Raw genomic sequence first — 18,165 nt, 5'->3', positions numbered from 1 at the left:
TCCTTTTACGCAATGTTAGAATATCTAATGTCTTCTCTCATTTATTTCTAGATGGCATATTGGTCCAACTGAGCAAATCAATTTACTACTAGAGGTGTTGTGATTTAGAGGTACGGAATCTCAGAACTATTTTTTTAAAAAGTATTCTTTGGATAACCCTGAAATCCAGAAAAGTTAATTCACTCACCCTAGTCATAAAGTTAGTTTATGAAAAATGTGAAAATATAATCCAGGTCCGTAAGCTTCTGCACCAGTGTTCTTACCACCATCCTGTTCTGCCTCATTAACACCAGCCATGGACAGTGATTCTTGATCTTCCTTTGTGTAAAATATCCAATCTTGGCCAAAGCAATAACCTACCAATTCTCAATGTCCAAAGTCTTCAAAGGCTAGGAATGTCCTACTTTAAATTAGTGTCAGACCAAACACTTTCATCATATTTACCTCTCATGGGAGATTTCATGGCCGCTTCTACCATCCCCACCAGAAGCTGGAGACTCTTGGGGTCCTGAGCCAGTCCAGATGCAAAGGCTGCCAGGGCATCGGCATGACGTCCGAGGTACTGGAGGGCAACACCCTGTCGGAAGTATGCCTGGGAAGAAAGAAAAGATAATGCGCGTTTTACTTATATACTATGCTCGAAGAAGGCTGATGGTGATTATTAGAAAAACTGGTCAGCAGACCTAAAACTGACATCATCTTGGTTCAAAAACCTAGTAAATAGTTTGAAATCAATTCTGATTTCTTCCAGCATAATAAAATGTTAGCATACTTCTTTCAAGGAAATGATATTAAAACTTTCACTCTTTGGGGCTTCTGGCTGGCTCAGGTGGAAGAGCATGCAACTCTTTTTTTTTAAACAAAGTTTTTTTTAACGTTTATTTCTTTTTGAGAGAGAGAGAGAAATAGAGTGCGTGCATGCACTTGAGCAAGCCTGAGTGGGAGAGGGGCAGACAGAGAGGGAAACAGAATCTGAAGGCTCAAACCCACAAACCGTGAGATCATGACCTGAGCCAAAGTCGGACACTTAACCGACTGAGCCACTCAGGCACCCACAGCATGCGACTCTTGATCTTGGGATCATAAGTTCAAGCCCCAAGTGGGGTGTAGAGATCACTGAAATAAATTTTATTTATTTATTTTTTTATTTTTTTTTCAATGTTTATTTATTTTTTGGGGACAGAGAGAGACAGAGCATGAACGGGGGAGGGGCAGAGAGAGAGGGAGACACAGAATCGGAAACAGGCTCCAGGCTCTGAGCCATCAGCCCAGAGCCTGACGCGGGGCTCAAGCTCCCGGACCGCGAGATCGTGACCTGGCTGAAATCGGACGCTTAACCAACTGCGCCACCCAGGCGCCCCTGAAATAAATTTTAAAAACTTAAAAAATTTTTTAAACTTTCACTCTTGTCACTTCTAGAACATTTATTAATTTTATCACATTCTTTGGCATTTATTTACAAATCCCTTTTAATGTTTTCTTGATAATTTTTAAAATACATTTTAGCCCGCCTTTAAGCTCCTCAAAGTCAAGGTGTTTGGAAATTTTTTTATATCTCACCAAAGTATCTGGTACAGTGCAAGATAAATGAGAGACACTCAAATTCTGATTATTTCAAATTTTCCTCTTTTCTATAATTAAAGGGAAAAATCAATGTGTGATGGTTATTAAGATAATTTTAATAATGAGTGCTATAATATAGCTACATTTAATGTGGTGTTTCAGACATAATATTTAAAAGCTGTTATCTATGTATGCTTAGAAACAAAATAAGATTACTGGCCTTTGTGTTCTTTAATTGGATTAGTTTGAAAAACTAGTATGATCAATTCTGATTAGAAGAAAACAGCCTTCCTTCCAGCTAATTGCAAAAAGGGCCAGAAAATTAATAAAATATTTAAATTTTAGAATAGTCTTAAGAACATGCAGTTTGTTTTCAAGCACACAGAGTCAAAAGAAGTAAAGAAGCAAAATGTTACTAGTATATAACCAGGTAAGGACCTTGTACCTGATTAAATGATACATAAAAATGACATTAATGGCTCACCTAGGGGACTCAGTCAGTTGAGTGTCTGATTTCAGCTCAGGTCACAGAGCCTGCTCAGATCCTCTGTCCTCCTCTCTCTTGGCCCCTCCCCTACTCATGCTCTCACTCAAAAATTAATAAAAACATTAAAAAAAAAATTAGGGCACCTCGGTGGCTCAGTCAGTTAAGCATCCAACTTCGGCTCAGGTCACAATCTCACAGTTCGTGAGTTCAAGCCTCGTATCGGGCTCTGTGCTGACAGTGTGGAGCCTGCTCGGGATTCTTTTTCTCTCCCTCTTTTTCTGCCCCTCCCCAACTTGCGTTTTCTCTTTTTCTCTCTCAAAATAAATAAACTTAAAAACATGTTCTAAATGACATTAATATATTCATGGCCTATATGGCATCTGTTTCTAAAATACCTGGCCTCGTATTTAACTTAAATACTCTTCTAATATGATATGTTTGTAACACAAATTTAACTCTTTCAGTCCAATACACTTTGAAATTGTCACTGATTATATTCATGGGATCTAAATGAAGCTTCAAACAACTCCTAAAACTATCACTCAGTAAACTTAATAATTTTATAATTTTGTATATTACATACACACTGAGATCTCTCGCACTTATCATGTTTATAAAACATAGGTACTTACCTTATCTTATTTCATTTTTATAACTACTCTTTGAAGTAATTTAAGACAGGTAATACTATTAAGTGTTTCTATTAAGAAACAATCCATAAACAGAATGAATCCTCAATTATGGGCTATTCAGAGTCCTATTAGTTTAAACTACCAGCAGCTGTTAAAACTCAGACCCTAGTACGACAATAACCTGTAAATGCACTTTCATTACTAATTCATAAGATCATTTCCTTTCAATGGACTCAGCCACTGTTTTAATCTTTAATGTGTTTATAGATATTTTTCACTACACTTTGCACGTCACATTTTAGGTGATTTCTAGAATCCAAGAGGCAATATATAACATAGGAATTGAATAATATTATATTGAATAATAAAATATTTAAAATATTTATTGGACTCCCCTTACATTCTGTTGGTCTGTAATTATGTATTCTTTTTGTGGTTCTTTTCTCATTAACTCATAATCAGAATAGTTAATTTTATTGTGTACTTTCTCTGTGTTAGGTACACTGTGTGAAATTCTTTTTATTCAATCACAGTAACCCACAGTCTATGTCTTACCATCAGCAAGTGAACTCCATAGTGGCATTTCTGTCACAAAAGTATAGAGAACTAATTTTTATTCAGCAGCTATTTGTACATGCAATGAATATATGAATATATGTACATGCAATGAATATTCCAAATAAAAACAGCTATAGTTTAGCTTTAGTGCAGCATTTGTAGAAAATGTAAACTAAAATAAGTATACTTATTTATATAATATATATACATGTATATATGCCAAATACCTGTAAATTATAATTATTTATGGAAAGAGATAAAAATCTCTGTGGTTATTGATTTCAGGTATATATTTTAAGAAACAAAAATCTATTATGGTAATCATTTCAATTACAGTTACAATACATGTAAATCAAATCATGCTTTGTACACCTTAAACTTATAGTGCTGTTATTTCAGTGAAGTTGGGGGAGAAAAACACACAAAAATCCTATAGTAGTCTCGATGAATTCTGATAACTTCTTGTATATTTAAAACAAAACATTATCATTCATTACTTCACCGAAAGAACAACCGATTTCCCTGTCAGACAACGAAATCATTTATCTATTCTGTGTAGGTAAGCAAAGTCCAGTGTTAAATGTAAGTTAAGGTCTCAAGTTTTACACAGTAGTTACAAAAAAGAAGAGTATGCATGTTTTGTTTTCTTAGGGCACTCAAAAACAAGATGAGAAAAAGTACGACTTGGCCATACTGCCCACAACCTGGCTTCTTTTCTTTAGAAGGTTTCGAAAAGAGATGTAAGAGAGAAGACTTAAAGGTCTCTCTTATGCCCCTCCAGAATCCCCAACTCAACTTTATAAGATTTCCTCAGTGAAAAGCTTAAAAGTTGTATCCCTGTCAAGACATAGCACAATTAGTCCAAACTCATAGATTTGGACTCCCCCAACTTTTTTCTATACGATATTCATTGCATGTACATATGTTCATATATTCATTGGATGTACAAATAGCTGCTGAATAAAAATTAGTTCTCTATACTTTTGTGAGAGAAATGCTACTATGGAGTTCACTTGATGATGATAAGATAGACTGTGGGTTACTGTGATTGAATAAAAAGAATTTCGCGGTGTGCCTGACACAGAGTAAGTACACAATAAAATTAGCTATTCTAATTATTAGTTAATGAGAAAAGAACGACAAAAAACACATAATTACAGACCAACAGAATATAAGGGGAGTCCAATAAATATTTTAAATATTTTATTGTTCAATATCATTCAATTCCTATCAATGCTTCATTCACTTCTCTCCTTGTTCCCTAAAAGACTGTCTGCAACTGGGAACCCACTGCTTCCAGACAAAATTTGAACCACCTGACTAAAACAAATCAGTATTATCAGGTCTTGGGAGATGTAGCGGCCACCCACAGGATCCTATGCCAGTCTTTTTCAAAGCAAAGGTCAAGATGTGCTGAGATCCACAGGATTTCCCACAGCTTCAAGAAAACTCATGTGATCTGCTGTAGCCCATCTGCTTCTTCCCTACTGGTCCCTGCTACTACTTTTTCTCTTACCATCACAGATTTCACAGGAAGCTGCTTCATCTGGGAAAGGGGCAAATTTTTATCATTTGAGATTGAGTAGAGACAGTATATGGGCAGCAGCGAGGGAAGGTGGGGCCCAGGAAGCCAGGTCGAACACTTGATGTCTCAACAACCCCCTCACATACACCACATTCTGGCCAGCAGGTGGAAAAGGAAGGGCAATGCAGCAGATGGAAAAGGAAGGGCAATGTGGATTCACTACCGAGAGCACCTATACCTGAGAACAATGGTTTTAACCTGAAGTTTTAGCTAAGAAGCGAAATTTGGAGGGAGTTGGTGAACACACGGGACTAAAAGTGGGATGCCTAGAGTTTCAAGTGTTGGCACTCATTCATTTCTTGTTGTTCATCACAAAGAACCCTCAATGATCAGTCCACACATGCCACTAAATGATCTCACAAATAATAAAAATACAGTTGGGTCACCAGAATAAGTTTCCATGCTTCCTTCCTTCCATTAAATTCCCTAAAAATATATAGCATTAGGCACTGCGATGTGTACCACAAATACAAAGAAGCAGTCAGGGCTCCTACCTTCAAGCGATGCACAGTCTAGAGAGGAAGAATATGAAAAGCTCTAAATATCTTGACTGCTACCTTCAGTAACCACTTACTAATAGTAAGGGCTTGTAATATTTTAGCAATAATGAAAAAAATGTAACTAATGACCAAAGTCTTTATGCCCTGTTTTTAAAACTGTTGATACTTGCTTTTTTATTATGTGGCCATTCCTCTCATCTCAGAGAGTTTGCAATGGACTGAATGTTTGTGTCCCTCCATATTGCTATGTTGAAACCTAATCCCCATGGTGATGATATTTGGAGATGGAGTTTTAGGGAAGTGATTAGGTCATGTGAATGGAGCCCCCCATGAACGTGATTAGCAAGCATCCTTATAAAAGAGATCCCAGAGCTCGGTACCCCTTCTGCCATGTAAGAACACAGCAAGGAAACGGCCAGCTATTAACCAGGAAGTAGGCCCTTACTGGACACCTGCCGTCACCTTGATCTTGGACTTTCAAGCAAGCAATAAATGTTTGTTGTTTAAGCCACCCAGTCTATGGTATTTTGTTATAGCAGTCCAGATGGACTAAAACAGGGTTAAAGTACAAATACTCAAAAACTAAACATGGGAAACAATAAGTTATTCACCCCTCAAGCACCCCTGGAGTTTGACCGTAAGCCTTTACTTCCAGCATTCCATTTCTGGTTTCCAATTCTATTTTTTTTCATTTTCTTTTTTTTAATGTTTATTTATTTTTGAAAGAGAGAGAGAGAGACAGAGACAGAGTGTGAGCAGGGGAGGGGCAGAGAGAGAGGGAGACAGAGAAGCCAAAGCAGGCTCCAGGCTCTAAGCTGTCAGCACAGAACCTGACGTGGGGCTCAAACTCATGAGCTGTGAGATCACAACCTGAGCCGAAGTCAGACGCTTAACCGACTGAGCCACCCAGGCACCCCTGGTTTCCAATTCTAAAACATCACTGAACTCAGTAATAACATAACATCCTACTCTCCCACAGCTCAAATGAGTGATAAGGTAAATTACTATGCATGTAGGTTCATGTGTATATTCAGGACATAAAATATAGAACAAATACATGTAATATATAATGCTACACAAAATTAAGTGTGTTTGCTTACATGTACAATCTATTACTTAGTTCAATCATTCACAAATATTCTGCTTCAGTTTAATCTGTACTTTCTCACGTTATACTCTAATATTCCTAATCTGTCTTTCACGGTTTGAATTTGAACATTTTTACATTTTCTCAAGATTAAATAAGTCTATAACATGGTGATATACTTTTCTAGCCAATCATACCACCTGCTACCACATCATCACCACCTTTTTCAACGATGTTTATAAATTGTGTAATTATTTTACTGAGTTTTCCTTTACTATTTTATTTAAAAATGAGTAGTAATAAGGAAAATAGAAATGCCAATTCTAGCTTTTTAAAAGGCAGCTGTATTAATCTATAATTTAACACGACTGGTTGAAAAATGAAAATGATTACAGGGTGCCAAAAGCAGAAAAACTTTCACATCCCTGGATGTACACGGTACAACTAAGCACGGTTTTGTTGCGATGGCGAAGAATAAAACCAGAGACGATGTAAAAATGATTCTTGAAAGGAAAGGCCTGATTTGATATTTCATTTTTTAGTTATCTAGGAATGAACACTTTCCACTCACTGAACCTGTCAATCTCTAGTTTAGTATTGTCCTACTTAATATTTTATATATTTGACTTTCATATACTTCTCCAGGAATGCTTTGTATGGGAAAATAAAAGACTATTACTTAAAAGATATGCATATGAGCAAAATGTAAATATGCACACATCACCGACCATAAAATTATATAATATAAATTACACATGATATCACATAAAACTGTGATATATAAAAATGAAGGCACAGGACCCATATCCTTACTTAGTTTTCACCATCTTACATCATAGATACCCATATGGATACATACGTGCACATTAATTTTGTTATGTATATTGTTGTGTAAGTTTCCCTTAGACAAAGGGAGAGAATACTAGAACTTCTTGCAGTAATATAACTGTTCTCTGTACTATCTAATAATGGTAGCCACTAGCCAGCCACACTTGGCCACTGAGCACTTGAAATGTGCCTAAAGTGACTAAGAAATTAAAGTTTAAATTTTATTTCATTTCAATTACTTTAAATTTAAATAGCTACAAGTGGCTAGTGGCTACTGCATTGGACAACGCAGTTCTAAAATTAGGTCCTCCTCTAGCAACAGACCTCCAAAGACAAATCTACACTGAAAGTTGAAAGGGGAGATATTAGGGGCACCTGGGTCGCCTATTGGTTGAGCGTCCGACTCTTGATTTCAGCTCAGATCACCATCTCTGGGTCATGGAATCAAGCCTCACATTGGGCTCTGCCTGCTTAAGATTCTCTCTCTCTCCCCCTCTGTCCCTTTCCCCACTCGTGCTCTATCTAAAATAAAAAAAAAAAAAAAGAAAGGGGAGATATTAAACAAGACTAATAACTACTGAACTAAAGCTCTGAATGAGAGCTATGTGCCTTACTCCCAAGGCACCTGTGGTGGAAGAGAAAGGACTCATTAGGCTCTCTGGAATCCTATCCTAATTACTTTTTAGCTGTGTGCCTTTGGCCAGGGCACTTAATGTAACTTCACCAAACTTCATGTTTCATTTCCACTTATAGAGAAGATAATAATGATGACCTCAAAGTGTTGTAACAATGACTGCTGACTGATACCACATGAAATATAAAACACAAGTAGCTACTTTTTAAAAACTTGAACTGAATTTCTCACTAACCTTCCTCTTATTTGGTATTTGCTGTTTAATCAAGTGGCTCATCTGCTTCACCACCTTTTTTTTTTAACTTTTTTTTTATTACTTATTTTTGAGAGACAGAGAGGGAGCATGAGCAGGGGAGGGGCAGAAAGAAAGGGAGACACAGAATCTGAAGGGAGGCTCCAGGCTCTGTCAGCACAGAGCCTGACACGGGGCTAGGACCCACAAACCATGACATCATGACCTGAGCCCAAGTCGGACGCTTAACCGACTGAGCCACCCAGGCGCCCCTGATTCACCAGCTTTTGATCAGAAATCACCTTCGGTGAAGTGGGTGAGGGACTGATAAAAATTAGGCATAAAACAAAAATAAGTGATCATAATGATCACCTTGAGTCACTAGGAAAATAGTTATGCTTGGCATCTTCTGTTTAAGAAGCCTGTAAAGTAGGAAATGCGTTTGAAGGAAATTTTAAAATCGTAAGTGTTTTTAAAAATGTTCACACTTTGGGGTGCCTGGGTGGCTCAGTTGGTTAAGCATCCAACTCTTGATTTTGGCTCAGATCTCGATCTCATGACCTCAAAGCCATGAGATGGAGCCCCGCATGGGGAGCCTGCTTAAGATTGTCTCTCTCCCTCTCCTCTGCCCCTCGCACATTCCCACTCCCTCTCGCTCACTTTCATTCTCTCTCACACAAAAAAATAAAACGTTTACACTTTGGCAGTTGATTGTGTAAGCTTCAATTTTCTAGTAAATTCATTATTTGGAAAAACATCATATGCAGTTTAAATAAGGTCCATCGACCCAGGTGAAAAAGAAGAAGGAGGTGGCAGAAAATAGATGACCAAAAAAATCTATCTATAGAAACATGAAACAGTCTTCCAGAGACTTTATACTGATAACACTGATGAGAATTACAAGGTGTTGTAAGGCCCAAGCCTGACACCTATTTTAGAATTAATGAGAGCCCCGCCTTGCTATATATAAGCAGTCCCGCCACTGTAAATCATCATTAAGTTCTACGGCATATAAGTAGGTGTTTTATTTCCCCCCAGTTTTTCTGGTTATTTGTTGAACTGCTAATCCTGTACCCCGCACAGGGCTAGGTGCTTTCCATAGTTTATCACTAACCCTCATGCTATCTTGCAAGAAGTTCCTACAATACCTTTTGCCCAAAAGAGGTGGTTATGAAACTTGCCCCAAATCACACAGTTACAAAGCGAGACAGACCCACTGCCAAACTATTTCTCTTTCCAGTATTCCACACTACCTCTTTGATAAATTAATGGTGTGCAATTAACCTCTAAATCAAGGTTTTTGTCTGAGAACTCTTATGCTCACAAAATTCACTCTATGCAGGCAGAAATGAAGGAAAATCAGAAATGACACAGAAAATTTATGAACATGAATATTTAATCTCTATTCCATTAGCAACCGTTGATTGTAGAACAATTTTTAATGAATTGAATGGAGGAAAAATTCATTTCATTAACCTTTCATATAAATGTATTATTATTGAACCAAACAGGCCACTGTACTTGCAACTCAGTTCGATGTTAATTAGATTACAAGCATGAGGCTTTAAATCATCAAGAAACAAAAGGAGCCATCAGCAAGCTTCTCAGCCAATGCTTGTTTGTTTGCTGGCTGAAATGGATTTCTACCTGCAATACAATTTGCTAGGCTTCTTTTATTTTCTGACATTTTCAAGTGAATTTTCTCTTGCTTCTGTCTGCTGACACTTTATATTAAAAGTAAAAATAAAAATAAAGAAAACCCTGAGAATCAGCAAAGAACACATTCTTCATGTAGCAATATGTTTTACCTGCTCAGCTGGGAGTAATCATTCCTATCTCTCCAGAAAACTACACTTCTATTTTTTTACTAGTCTGCCTGATTATATGCTGAAAGCACATGCAAGAGATTGGAAGCTATTTTAGCAAACACCATTATTGAGTTTGCAACCCAGAGTCAGAGGCCCAAATGGCCTAAACATAATGTTCTAACCAAATCTGCAGCTGTGAATTGTTTTTCTCCCCAACATCGGCTCTGGGTTCATTTAATATCAATTTCTAAAGGAAATCGTCTCTCAGTCCTGATTGTTTCATATTGTATCAGCTATTTCCCCAAATTAATTTTTAACTAATTGTATCAAAAGTGTTAAGGTAAAAAAATTACAAGGAAATCCTATTTTAAAAATAAATTAGAAATCTGATAAGAAGTTAAAGAAAAGATGAAATGACAACCAGGAGTTAAATAACTAAGTAGATGTCATTTTCTAGTGTTGGAGGGACTCCCAATGTTAATGTTTATGTCAGATTATAAAACGTGTGTACCATCATCTGGAGTTTCTCTTCTAAGCTTTAAAAATAAACAGTGAAAGAAGTCTGAGGTCCCTTAGAGCAATGGTTCTGAACTTTCCATATCTTGTGCCTTCACTCTATGGGTGTGGCATAGGAGGGGTGTAAAATCATGCCAAGAGGAAAACCAGAGAATTTCCTGAACATTCTCCAAGAAATCACCTGGCTTTCACATGAGTTCTATGCCCCTACCCTACCAATTCTCAATTAATCCTGGAACACAGAGTTTGTGTGCCTTCACACACACAGCCTGCTCCTGGGGAATGTGCGAAGACCAGAAGCAAAACGGAAACAAAATAGTGGTGGACAGAGAGAATGGTGGATGTGGAAAAACAGTGAAGCTAACGATGTGGGAATTAAAAAAGACTGAATTCTCACCTACTTATTGAAAAAAAAAAAAAAACAGTTGGCATGTCACCTACCATAATGTAGCTATACCTAAACCATGCCAGGTTAATGGGAATGCGTTCCTTCCAGAAAGCAGCCTAACAGAACTGACTGCCATAAGTGCTGTGTATTGGGATATAGGAGTTCTACCTAAGGTTTCTGTGAGCACATGAAACTCCGCCATCAGTAACTCACTCCATAATTTTTCTATCAACCCTTCTTTTTCTCATAAAATGATAACTTAAATGGGAGTCCATAGCATTCTACCATGGAGAAAGGCAAAGCTGTACAATGCCATAACACATCTCCTGAAACGTCACATTTATTTGAAGTTGCTGGGAGAGAATTTTTTAAATTAATGACCTTTATTTTTAGAGCAGTTGTAGATTCACTGCAAAATTGAATGAAAATTACAAAGAATTCCCATATAAGCATTGTTCTGACACACTCAGGACTTCCCCCACTATCAGCATCCTGCCCCATAGTGGTACTTTTTTTTTTTTTAAACAATCAATGGGGAATTATTTTTATATGAGAAATTCTAGAAGAAAATGAAGAACTCACATAATTTCTTAAAAAGGAAAACATAAAGAAATGCCCATCTCTACTCTGCCGACAGTCCTAATCCCTGGAAGAACCCCTCTCTTCTGACTTGAGATGTTTGGCAAAGCAAAATTTGAGAAGCACTGCAAACACTACAGGCAACCTAACCTTTGTCAAGGGGTTCGGCTGCTAGCTCAGAGGAGGAGTCTCCAGAAAAGAGTAGGTATTCGGGAAAGGGACATAAAGAAGGTGACATGAGCAAGGGGTGAGAGCAGAGCTGAAAGTAAGAATACATGCCCTCAAAAGGCTTGCACAAGGATTTCACTCGTGTTTTTCTAAATGAGAAACTTCGCTGCCTCTATCTTTCCCCTTCCTACGTTATATAGTCTTTCCACATTGGTGCATGTGTGTTCAGGCAGCACATAGCACAATGAAAAACAAAAAAAAGGAAAATGTCTGCCTTTTGATACTTACTAGCACAAAAATGTAACTGTACACTTTATATCTTTTCAAAAGAGAAGGGGGTTCCATTACTCCATAGGCAACATGGAGTAAGCATCCAGTCTTTCCCACTGAATACAACTACAACCTAGAAAGACTTTATGGAACAGCTGAGGACTCTGAACGGTAAATGGTAGCTGATGAATTAAGGAAAGAGTCCAGAATTCAAAGTAGTACCAAATCAGCAATGGGTTTTCCATTTTGTTTATCCTTCCCATCTGGTATTACCTGGCTTGGATTCAAAAGCGGCTCAAAATAAGGAAGTACTCATTGGATTCAAACAGAAAACACTCCAAAAAAAGTCTCTTCCATCTGGTCAAAGAAGCAAAAAAGAGGACTCCTGAGGGTGAGAGTGGAGAAAATCCTGTGTTTTAAATCCTCTTTCCATTCTTTCCCAGTCTAACACTCCAGGCAAGTAACGAGGGAGGGATAGCAATAGTTGCTGGACAGGCAGCCCAAATTTTGATGAAGGGGACCCTTTCCTCTGGTCACAAGAGCTATGGTCCCAAGAGTACAGGATGAGTCCCAATGTGTTTTTTTTTTTTTTTCCTCTGTCTCTCTCTGCCCTCTTACTATTTGATGCCTCATATAGAAGTAATGATGGGATATGCCTGGCAAAGCAGGGAAAGTCCCAGTTTGGGCTCGAGGATGGGAAGGGAGGTGGACAGCCAGAGAGCTGGGAAGTGTCAAGGAGATCAGATGATAGGAGGGAGCTTTTGAGAGGTGTTATGGATCTGACCCTAAATATCATACCAAAGGCTTTGAGAACAAAACTCTAGGATATAAACTACCACCTAGTTCTCAGACTGGCCAACAGGTGATAGATACATACAAAAAGAAAGGTCCTAGTAGAACTTGAAAGGTTCTGAAAACTTAACTTGACATTGGAACCAAAGTCCATAAAACGTGGGTCAGGGCTTATACCCTAAACCTAACCAATTGTCAACTGTTTATTAAAACAAAACAACAAAAAACTCCATGAGCTAATCTAGCTTTCCCCTTAGAAAGGAAAATGGCTTTTATTTTATGGTTGGAAAAACTAAGGTAAAAAAGGTTCAAGTTCACGGTGCCGTCCTCTGAGCACATTACCCCTGTGAACAGGCAGTTCTTTTCTGCACATACTATTTACAGAGACTTTAATCCTGAAAGGGTTTATGCCAGGGATTCAGGTTTCCCATTTTCTTTCTTTGTTTTTGTTTTCTTAGGTAGTTATTTATGTGACTGTCCTCCTAACTAAATGGACCAATCTGGGCATAAACCATTTTCTCATTTTCTCTGCTTATAGAAAGGAATGGTTTATTTCAGCACTACAGATAACATCTTGAAGTCTCGGGAGGATGACAAATTGAAACAGTCTCTTTCTTGCCTAACATTTCTTACCCAAGAGTCAAGTGATGATGTTAAGGAACAAACCTCTCTTCTCCTGACAATTTGCACTTATTTTCTTAATAGCCCTGCTAAGATTCAATGAATTTCAGTTTGCTTAGAGCCTACTTAGTGCCTGCCAACAGGCACAGGAAGCTCTCATTCATCAGCATAATAGTCCTTTCCGTGATGCATTCCTATTGAAATTATGGCAGCAATTCCAAAAAAGAAACATCAGAGATGGGGCAAATGAATTCCCTTTCAAAAAGAGCCATCAGAAAAGTATAGCACTTCCTACATAACTAGAAACTTAAAACATTATTTTGATTGAGAAATGTTCAGAAATTTCATTCAGGTTATCACTTAAATGCAATATACATATCAAATATGATCAACATAATATCAAGTACCTATTCAATGGGATTATCTATATTTTACAAAATCATCTGAAAACAGGCACAACCACCAAAACAACTACATAACTCTATTAATAAACCTAGGTCTTGGTAATCGTGCACCAACAGTAACATTCACAGTCAACTGGTGCCTGGATTGGCTAAACAGTTCCAGATTAATGCTCTTGTTTGACCTGGTATGGTCACTTGCACCACATCACTCTGGTATGCCATTGGACGCGTAGCTTTTGTTGGAACAACGATGGATTCTGCATCTCTCCCGAATGTTACAAGTTGCTAAACTGGAAGCTCCCTCTATCATTTAAGCTCTCTCTGAAACTTTTAGACTGAAACATTTTCTAGTATCATTCATTGACAAGTTTCAAACTGCAGAATCAAAATGATTTCACATTTTTTATTAATTTAATCGTTCATGGTTTTTTCTGTAATTCTATCACCTTTTATCAAAAATGTGTTCTCCACCTACTGTGTATAAATGAATTCAGTGCTACAGGGGTATATAAGAAGAGATCATTAATCTCAGCTTTCAGAAAGCAAATAATCAACCTGGGGAGATACATAAAAACTGCACATCAAATAATTAAGGAATTATTTCAAAGCAACATATAAACAAGTGCATGGAAAAACTGAATAGGGGTCTTCCCCAACTTACAAAGGGACTGTCTTCTAAAACTTAACTTTTGAGTCAGTTACTCAGCATGTTTTAAGCATTTTCACCATAAAAAGAAATTATCCTCTAAAGTATGGTTACGTTACCCAGCCAGTTCACAATGATCTACTTCAAACAAAATGTCACTGGACCACAGGACTAGCAATATTAAGGTAAGGATCAGAAATGAAATTGATATGTGTTAGCATGTGGCAAGCTCCTTCACATAAGTAATGTTATTTAGTCTTAATAATCCTGTAAGGCAGACTATGTCTTTCTTTAAAGATAAGGGTCCTGGGTGGCTCAGTTGGTTAAGCGTCTGACTTTGGCTCAGGTCATGATCTCACAGTTCATGAGTTTGAGCCCCACGTCAGGCTCCACGCTGACAGTACAGAGCCTGCTTGGGATTCTGTCTCTCTCTCTCTGACTCTTCCCCTCTCTGTCCATCCCCTACTCAATGCTCTCTCTCAAATAAATAAAAATTTTTAAAAATTATTTAAAAACATAAAGATAAGAGTCCTGAGGCTAATAAAGGGTAAGTCACTTGTCCAAGGTAATAGCTTGTTAAGCGACAGAACACAGATTCAAACCCAGAACTGTCTAACTCTGAAGCCAGGTCTCCATTCCTATAGCGTGCAGCTTCCCGCTAAAACATTTACAAGGAAACACTTTTTCTGTGCTCCAAATAGGAATGTCAGGAATATGTTCCACAGACTGAGTGCTCTTGAAGTACAGAGACGATGCCTTTTCATCTTTGCGTTTCCAAGGTGGTTATTTGACACAGAGTCAGTACCCGATGATTACTGAATGAACGAACAAATGAACGAATGAATTAATGGAAAGTGAGTTCTTTCAAAGCAGGGGTATTTTTTATTCATATCTGCATAGATACAACCTACCACAGAGATATAATGTATCCATCAATAAATATTTATTAACCTAATAATTCCATTCCACTAGCACACCTTCTCTCATTCTGCTTTTCCTAAATTTGCAATCCTAGCTGCTTCCGCATTCATGCCTTGAACTCCATGTCTTTCACAATCTCAGCTCTCTCCTTCCTTTGCTCAGACGCTGAAATCCAGAAAGACTAAATCCATATTTACATCTTTTATATGGCTCAGCATGCTCCCCAGCCAGGACAGATATGAATTTAACCTAGCAAGCTTTACCCATAACGCTCTTGGATCTCTGAGTTTGAAAAAGATGCACTGCCCCTTGGGGAGAAATTATCCAAACTAATATCAATGAAGTGGATTTATCCTGTCCAGAGGAAATGCAAATGTACTTGGTTGCATCAACTTTCTGAAACTACACTTCTAAAGCAAATTAAGAAACCCATTTCAAGTTGTTTGAAAGGAATGTTGGCTGACACTTGCAAATTAGTCTTCTACAGAGAAGCAGCTCTAATTCTGCAGCTTATCATTTCAAATGATCTTACAGATGAATATTCAGATCCTACATCAATTTTTAATGCAATGGATAGATTCCCCAAAGCTTAAAAACTAGGTTCTACTTCATAATCTGTCATTCTCTCTACCTTCTTGCAGGATACATTAATTTTTTAATAAGTTCTTTTAAGTAGCTCCTAAGATACATTTTTAACCACTACAAGTTCAAAAACGATATGCAAAGCCCCTAATTTAGTTGATATCCAATGTAAAGAATCCTTATTAATTATAAAATTGTGACCATAATTAAATAAAAATATAGATGTGATGGAAACACAGGTTCTGAAACTCTCATACTAAAAGTCTTCGAAAAAAAGACAAATCATTTTCTTAAGCTCCCAGATGAACGCATTTAATATCCTTATATCAACCATGTTGATTATTTTCAAAATCATCCTGAATATTATTAATGGCAAATGTTAAACGACCAAATATCCTGTAATATTGATAAGTACTCTCTAAAGACATGGCTCAGCAATTTCAGTGTATACACTTCGTGACACAAGAGAACCAGCAGTACTTTAAGAACAACAACAAAATCTTCATCCCCTTCAGCACAATTGGCTCAGAGCAACGAAAGAGAAATACTTGTTTTTAAAACATACTTTATATCTACATTTAAATGCCTAATTAATCCTAATAATCAAATGCAACCACTAACCACTTTCTTCACAAGATCTCTTTTTTATTTCCATAAACTCTGGAATTTAATGGAAATCATTGTGTCATTATGGCCAGGGTAATAAATGCCTATTGGTCAATAAGCTCTGAACCTTAACAGGCAGTTAACTAATTCAGTTGGAAATAAGACCAATAGTTCTAATGGCCTCTAATTTCACTGCAAGAGTCCAGCCTTATGAACTATAGATGGTTTTCGTGAGCTCTTCCTATAGCAGAGGACAGCAATTTAAATGTAAAAAACATGCATCTGAAATTCAAGCGCTTACACTGATTTCACTTGCCAGGGAGACCACAGATCAGAAGAGGTCCTTCCTGAAGAAATATTTCAGCGCAACAAGCAGAGCCAACGCAAACAAAAATAAAACGATTTTAAATTACAAGAGCTCAATTTAGTCTATTTGAAAATCATTCAAAATTTCTTATGGTTATTTCAAACAATGTGAATAGTTTGCTTTAAGACTGGACAAAAGTAACAACTGTAAAAACACCTTGTAATCAAAACAAAAAGGGAGGCTTCGAAAGTTGATCTCTTCCTGCTGTCTCACTCATCCTCCCCTGAGAGTGAAGGCCTCTAGATTTCAACATAAATAGATAGAACTTAGTATACGGATATCAGTATACTGGAAATCAAAACAGTCTGGAGACATCAGTATCCGCTCAAAACCTGATCCTTTTAGCTTTTGTCTCACGTTGCAACGGCAGAAAGAGCCCTTGAAGCGATGAGGTCAGAATGTCCCTTTGCCCTATGATGCCAAGGGGTGACTTCTAGGTGAAAATGAACGAGGTTATGTTCATCGTTCTGCCAACGTTCAATTCAGACCTGAGTGTTCGCTGCTTCCATCCAGCCTTCAGCAGTAGCTACACCTACCTCTAGGAAAATCTCTTAAGTTACATATTTGGTCTCCTTTATTCCAAATGACATTTAATTTAAAAAGCATTTACATGCCAAAATTCAAAATTCTTATACTTACTCATCACTTACTTTGTTAACTGTGGTGAAAGAAATTAACGTTCTCTGGTACCAAATTTTTTACAAACCTAAAGAAAATAAATTGCTGTATTTTCTAGTCTCTAGTTCAATCATAATCGCATTTCCCGTAAAACATTTAGACTAGATTAATCTTCCTGATAGCACAGCAATTAAAACAGTAACAATATATGGTAGCAAACTGGAACACTGTACAGGGAGTAAAGAAACCTTGGGTTGGTCCAACCCTTGTTACTGACCTGCTATGTTAATGTCAATTACCTTCCCTCTCTGGGCCTCCATTCCACCATTTCTAAAGTGAGGGGTTGGGTTAAGTAATCTCTTAAGGTTCCTTAAAACTGTAACATTCTAAAACCCTACCTCTTCTATGAAATGAGATCTTTATTTATAGAGTGGCTAACTACTGAGGCATTCCAAATATCTCCTTAATACTTCCACATTCACAACCATTTAGAGCCTTGTGATTGCCACACTTGGTTTCATTTCAATGTCTCCTTTTCAAACACCTTCTTCCTAAAGAGAAAACCTAATGTAAGAGTTTTGTGTAAGAAATCTGCCACACCCATCCCCCACAAAGCAAAGCAAGCTTTTCCTTTTAACAAAACATTTGCAATTGGCAAAGAAGGGTGTGAGCCAGTCTATTTCTTTTCCATGTGTTAATGAACCACCTATTGCCAAATGGAACTCTTTCCTTAATTCCAGACCAGCAAACACCATTTTCTGATGAAGTAAAAT

The 18,165-nt window shown here is 37.4% G+C and overlaps 1 protein-coding gene across 4 annotated transcripts in view; it reads right to left on the bottom strand.

Moving 5' to 3' along the window:
* The window catches only part of TTC28 (tetratricopeptide repeat domain 28), a 627,778-nt gene that overhangs the window by 311,377 nt on the left and 298,236 nt on the right, over positions 1 to 18,165 (bottom strand). For all 4 annotated transcript variants that reach the window (XM_023241623.2, XM_045042316.1, XM_045042317.1 and 1 more), the window contains one exon: positions 445 to 592. In XM_023241623.2, the coding sequence (XP_023097391.2) occupies positions 445 to 592 (148 nt within the window). The remainder of the gene's footprint in view (positions 1 to 444; positions 593 to 18,165) is intronic.

Source organism: Felis catus, chromosome D3 (assembly GCF_018350175.1).
Source record: "Felis catus isolate Fca126 chromosome D3, F.catus_Fca126_mat1.0, whole genome shotgun sequence".
Taxonomy (NCBI): domain Eukaryota; kingdom Metazoa; phylum Chordata; class Mammalia; order Carnivora; family Felidae; genus Felis; species Felis catus.
This window is presented reverse-complemented; position numbering and strand designations above follow the sequence as displayed.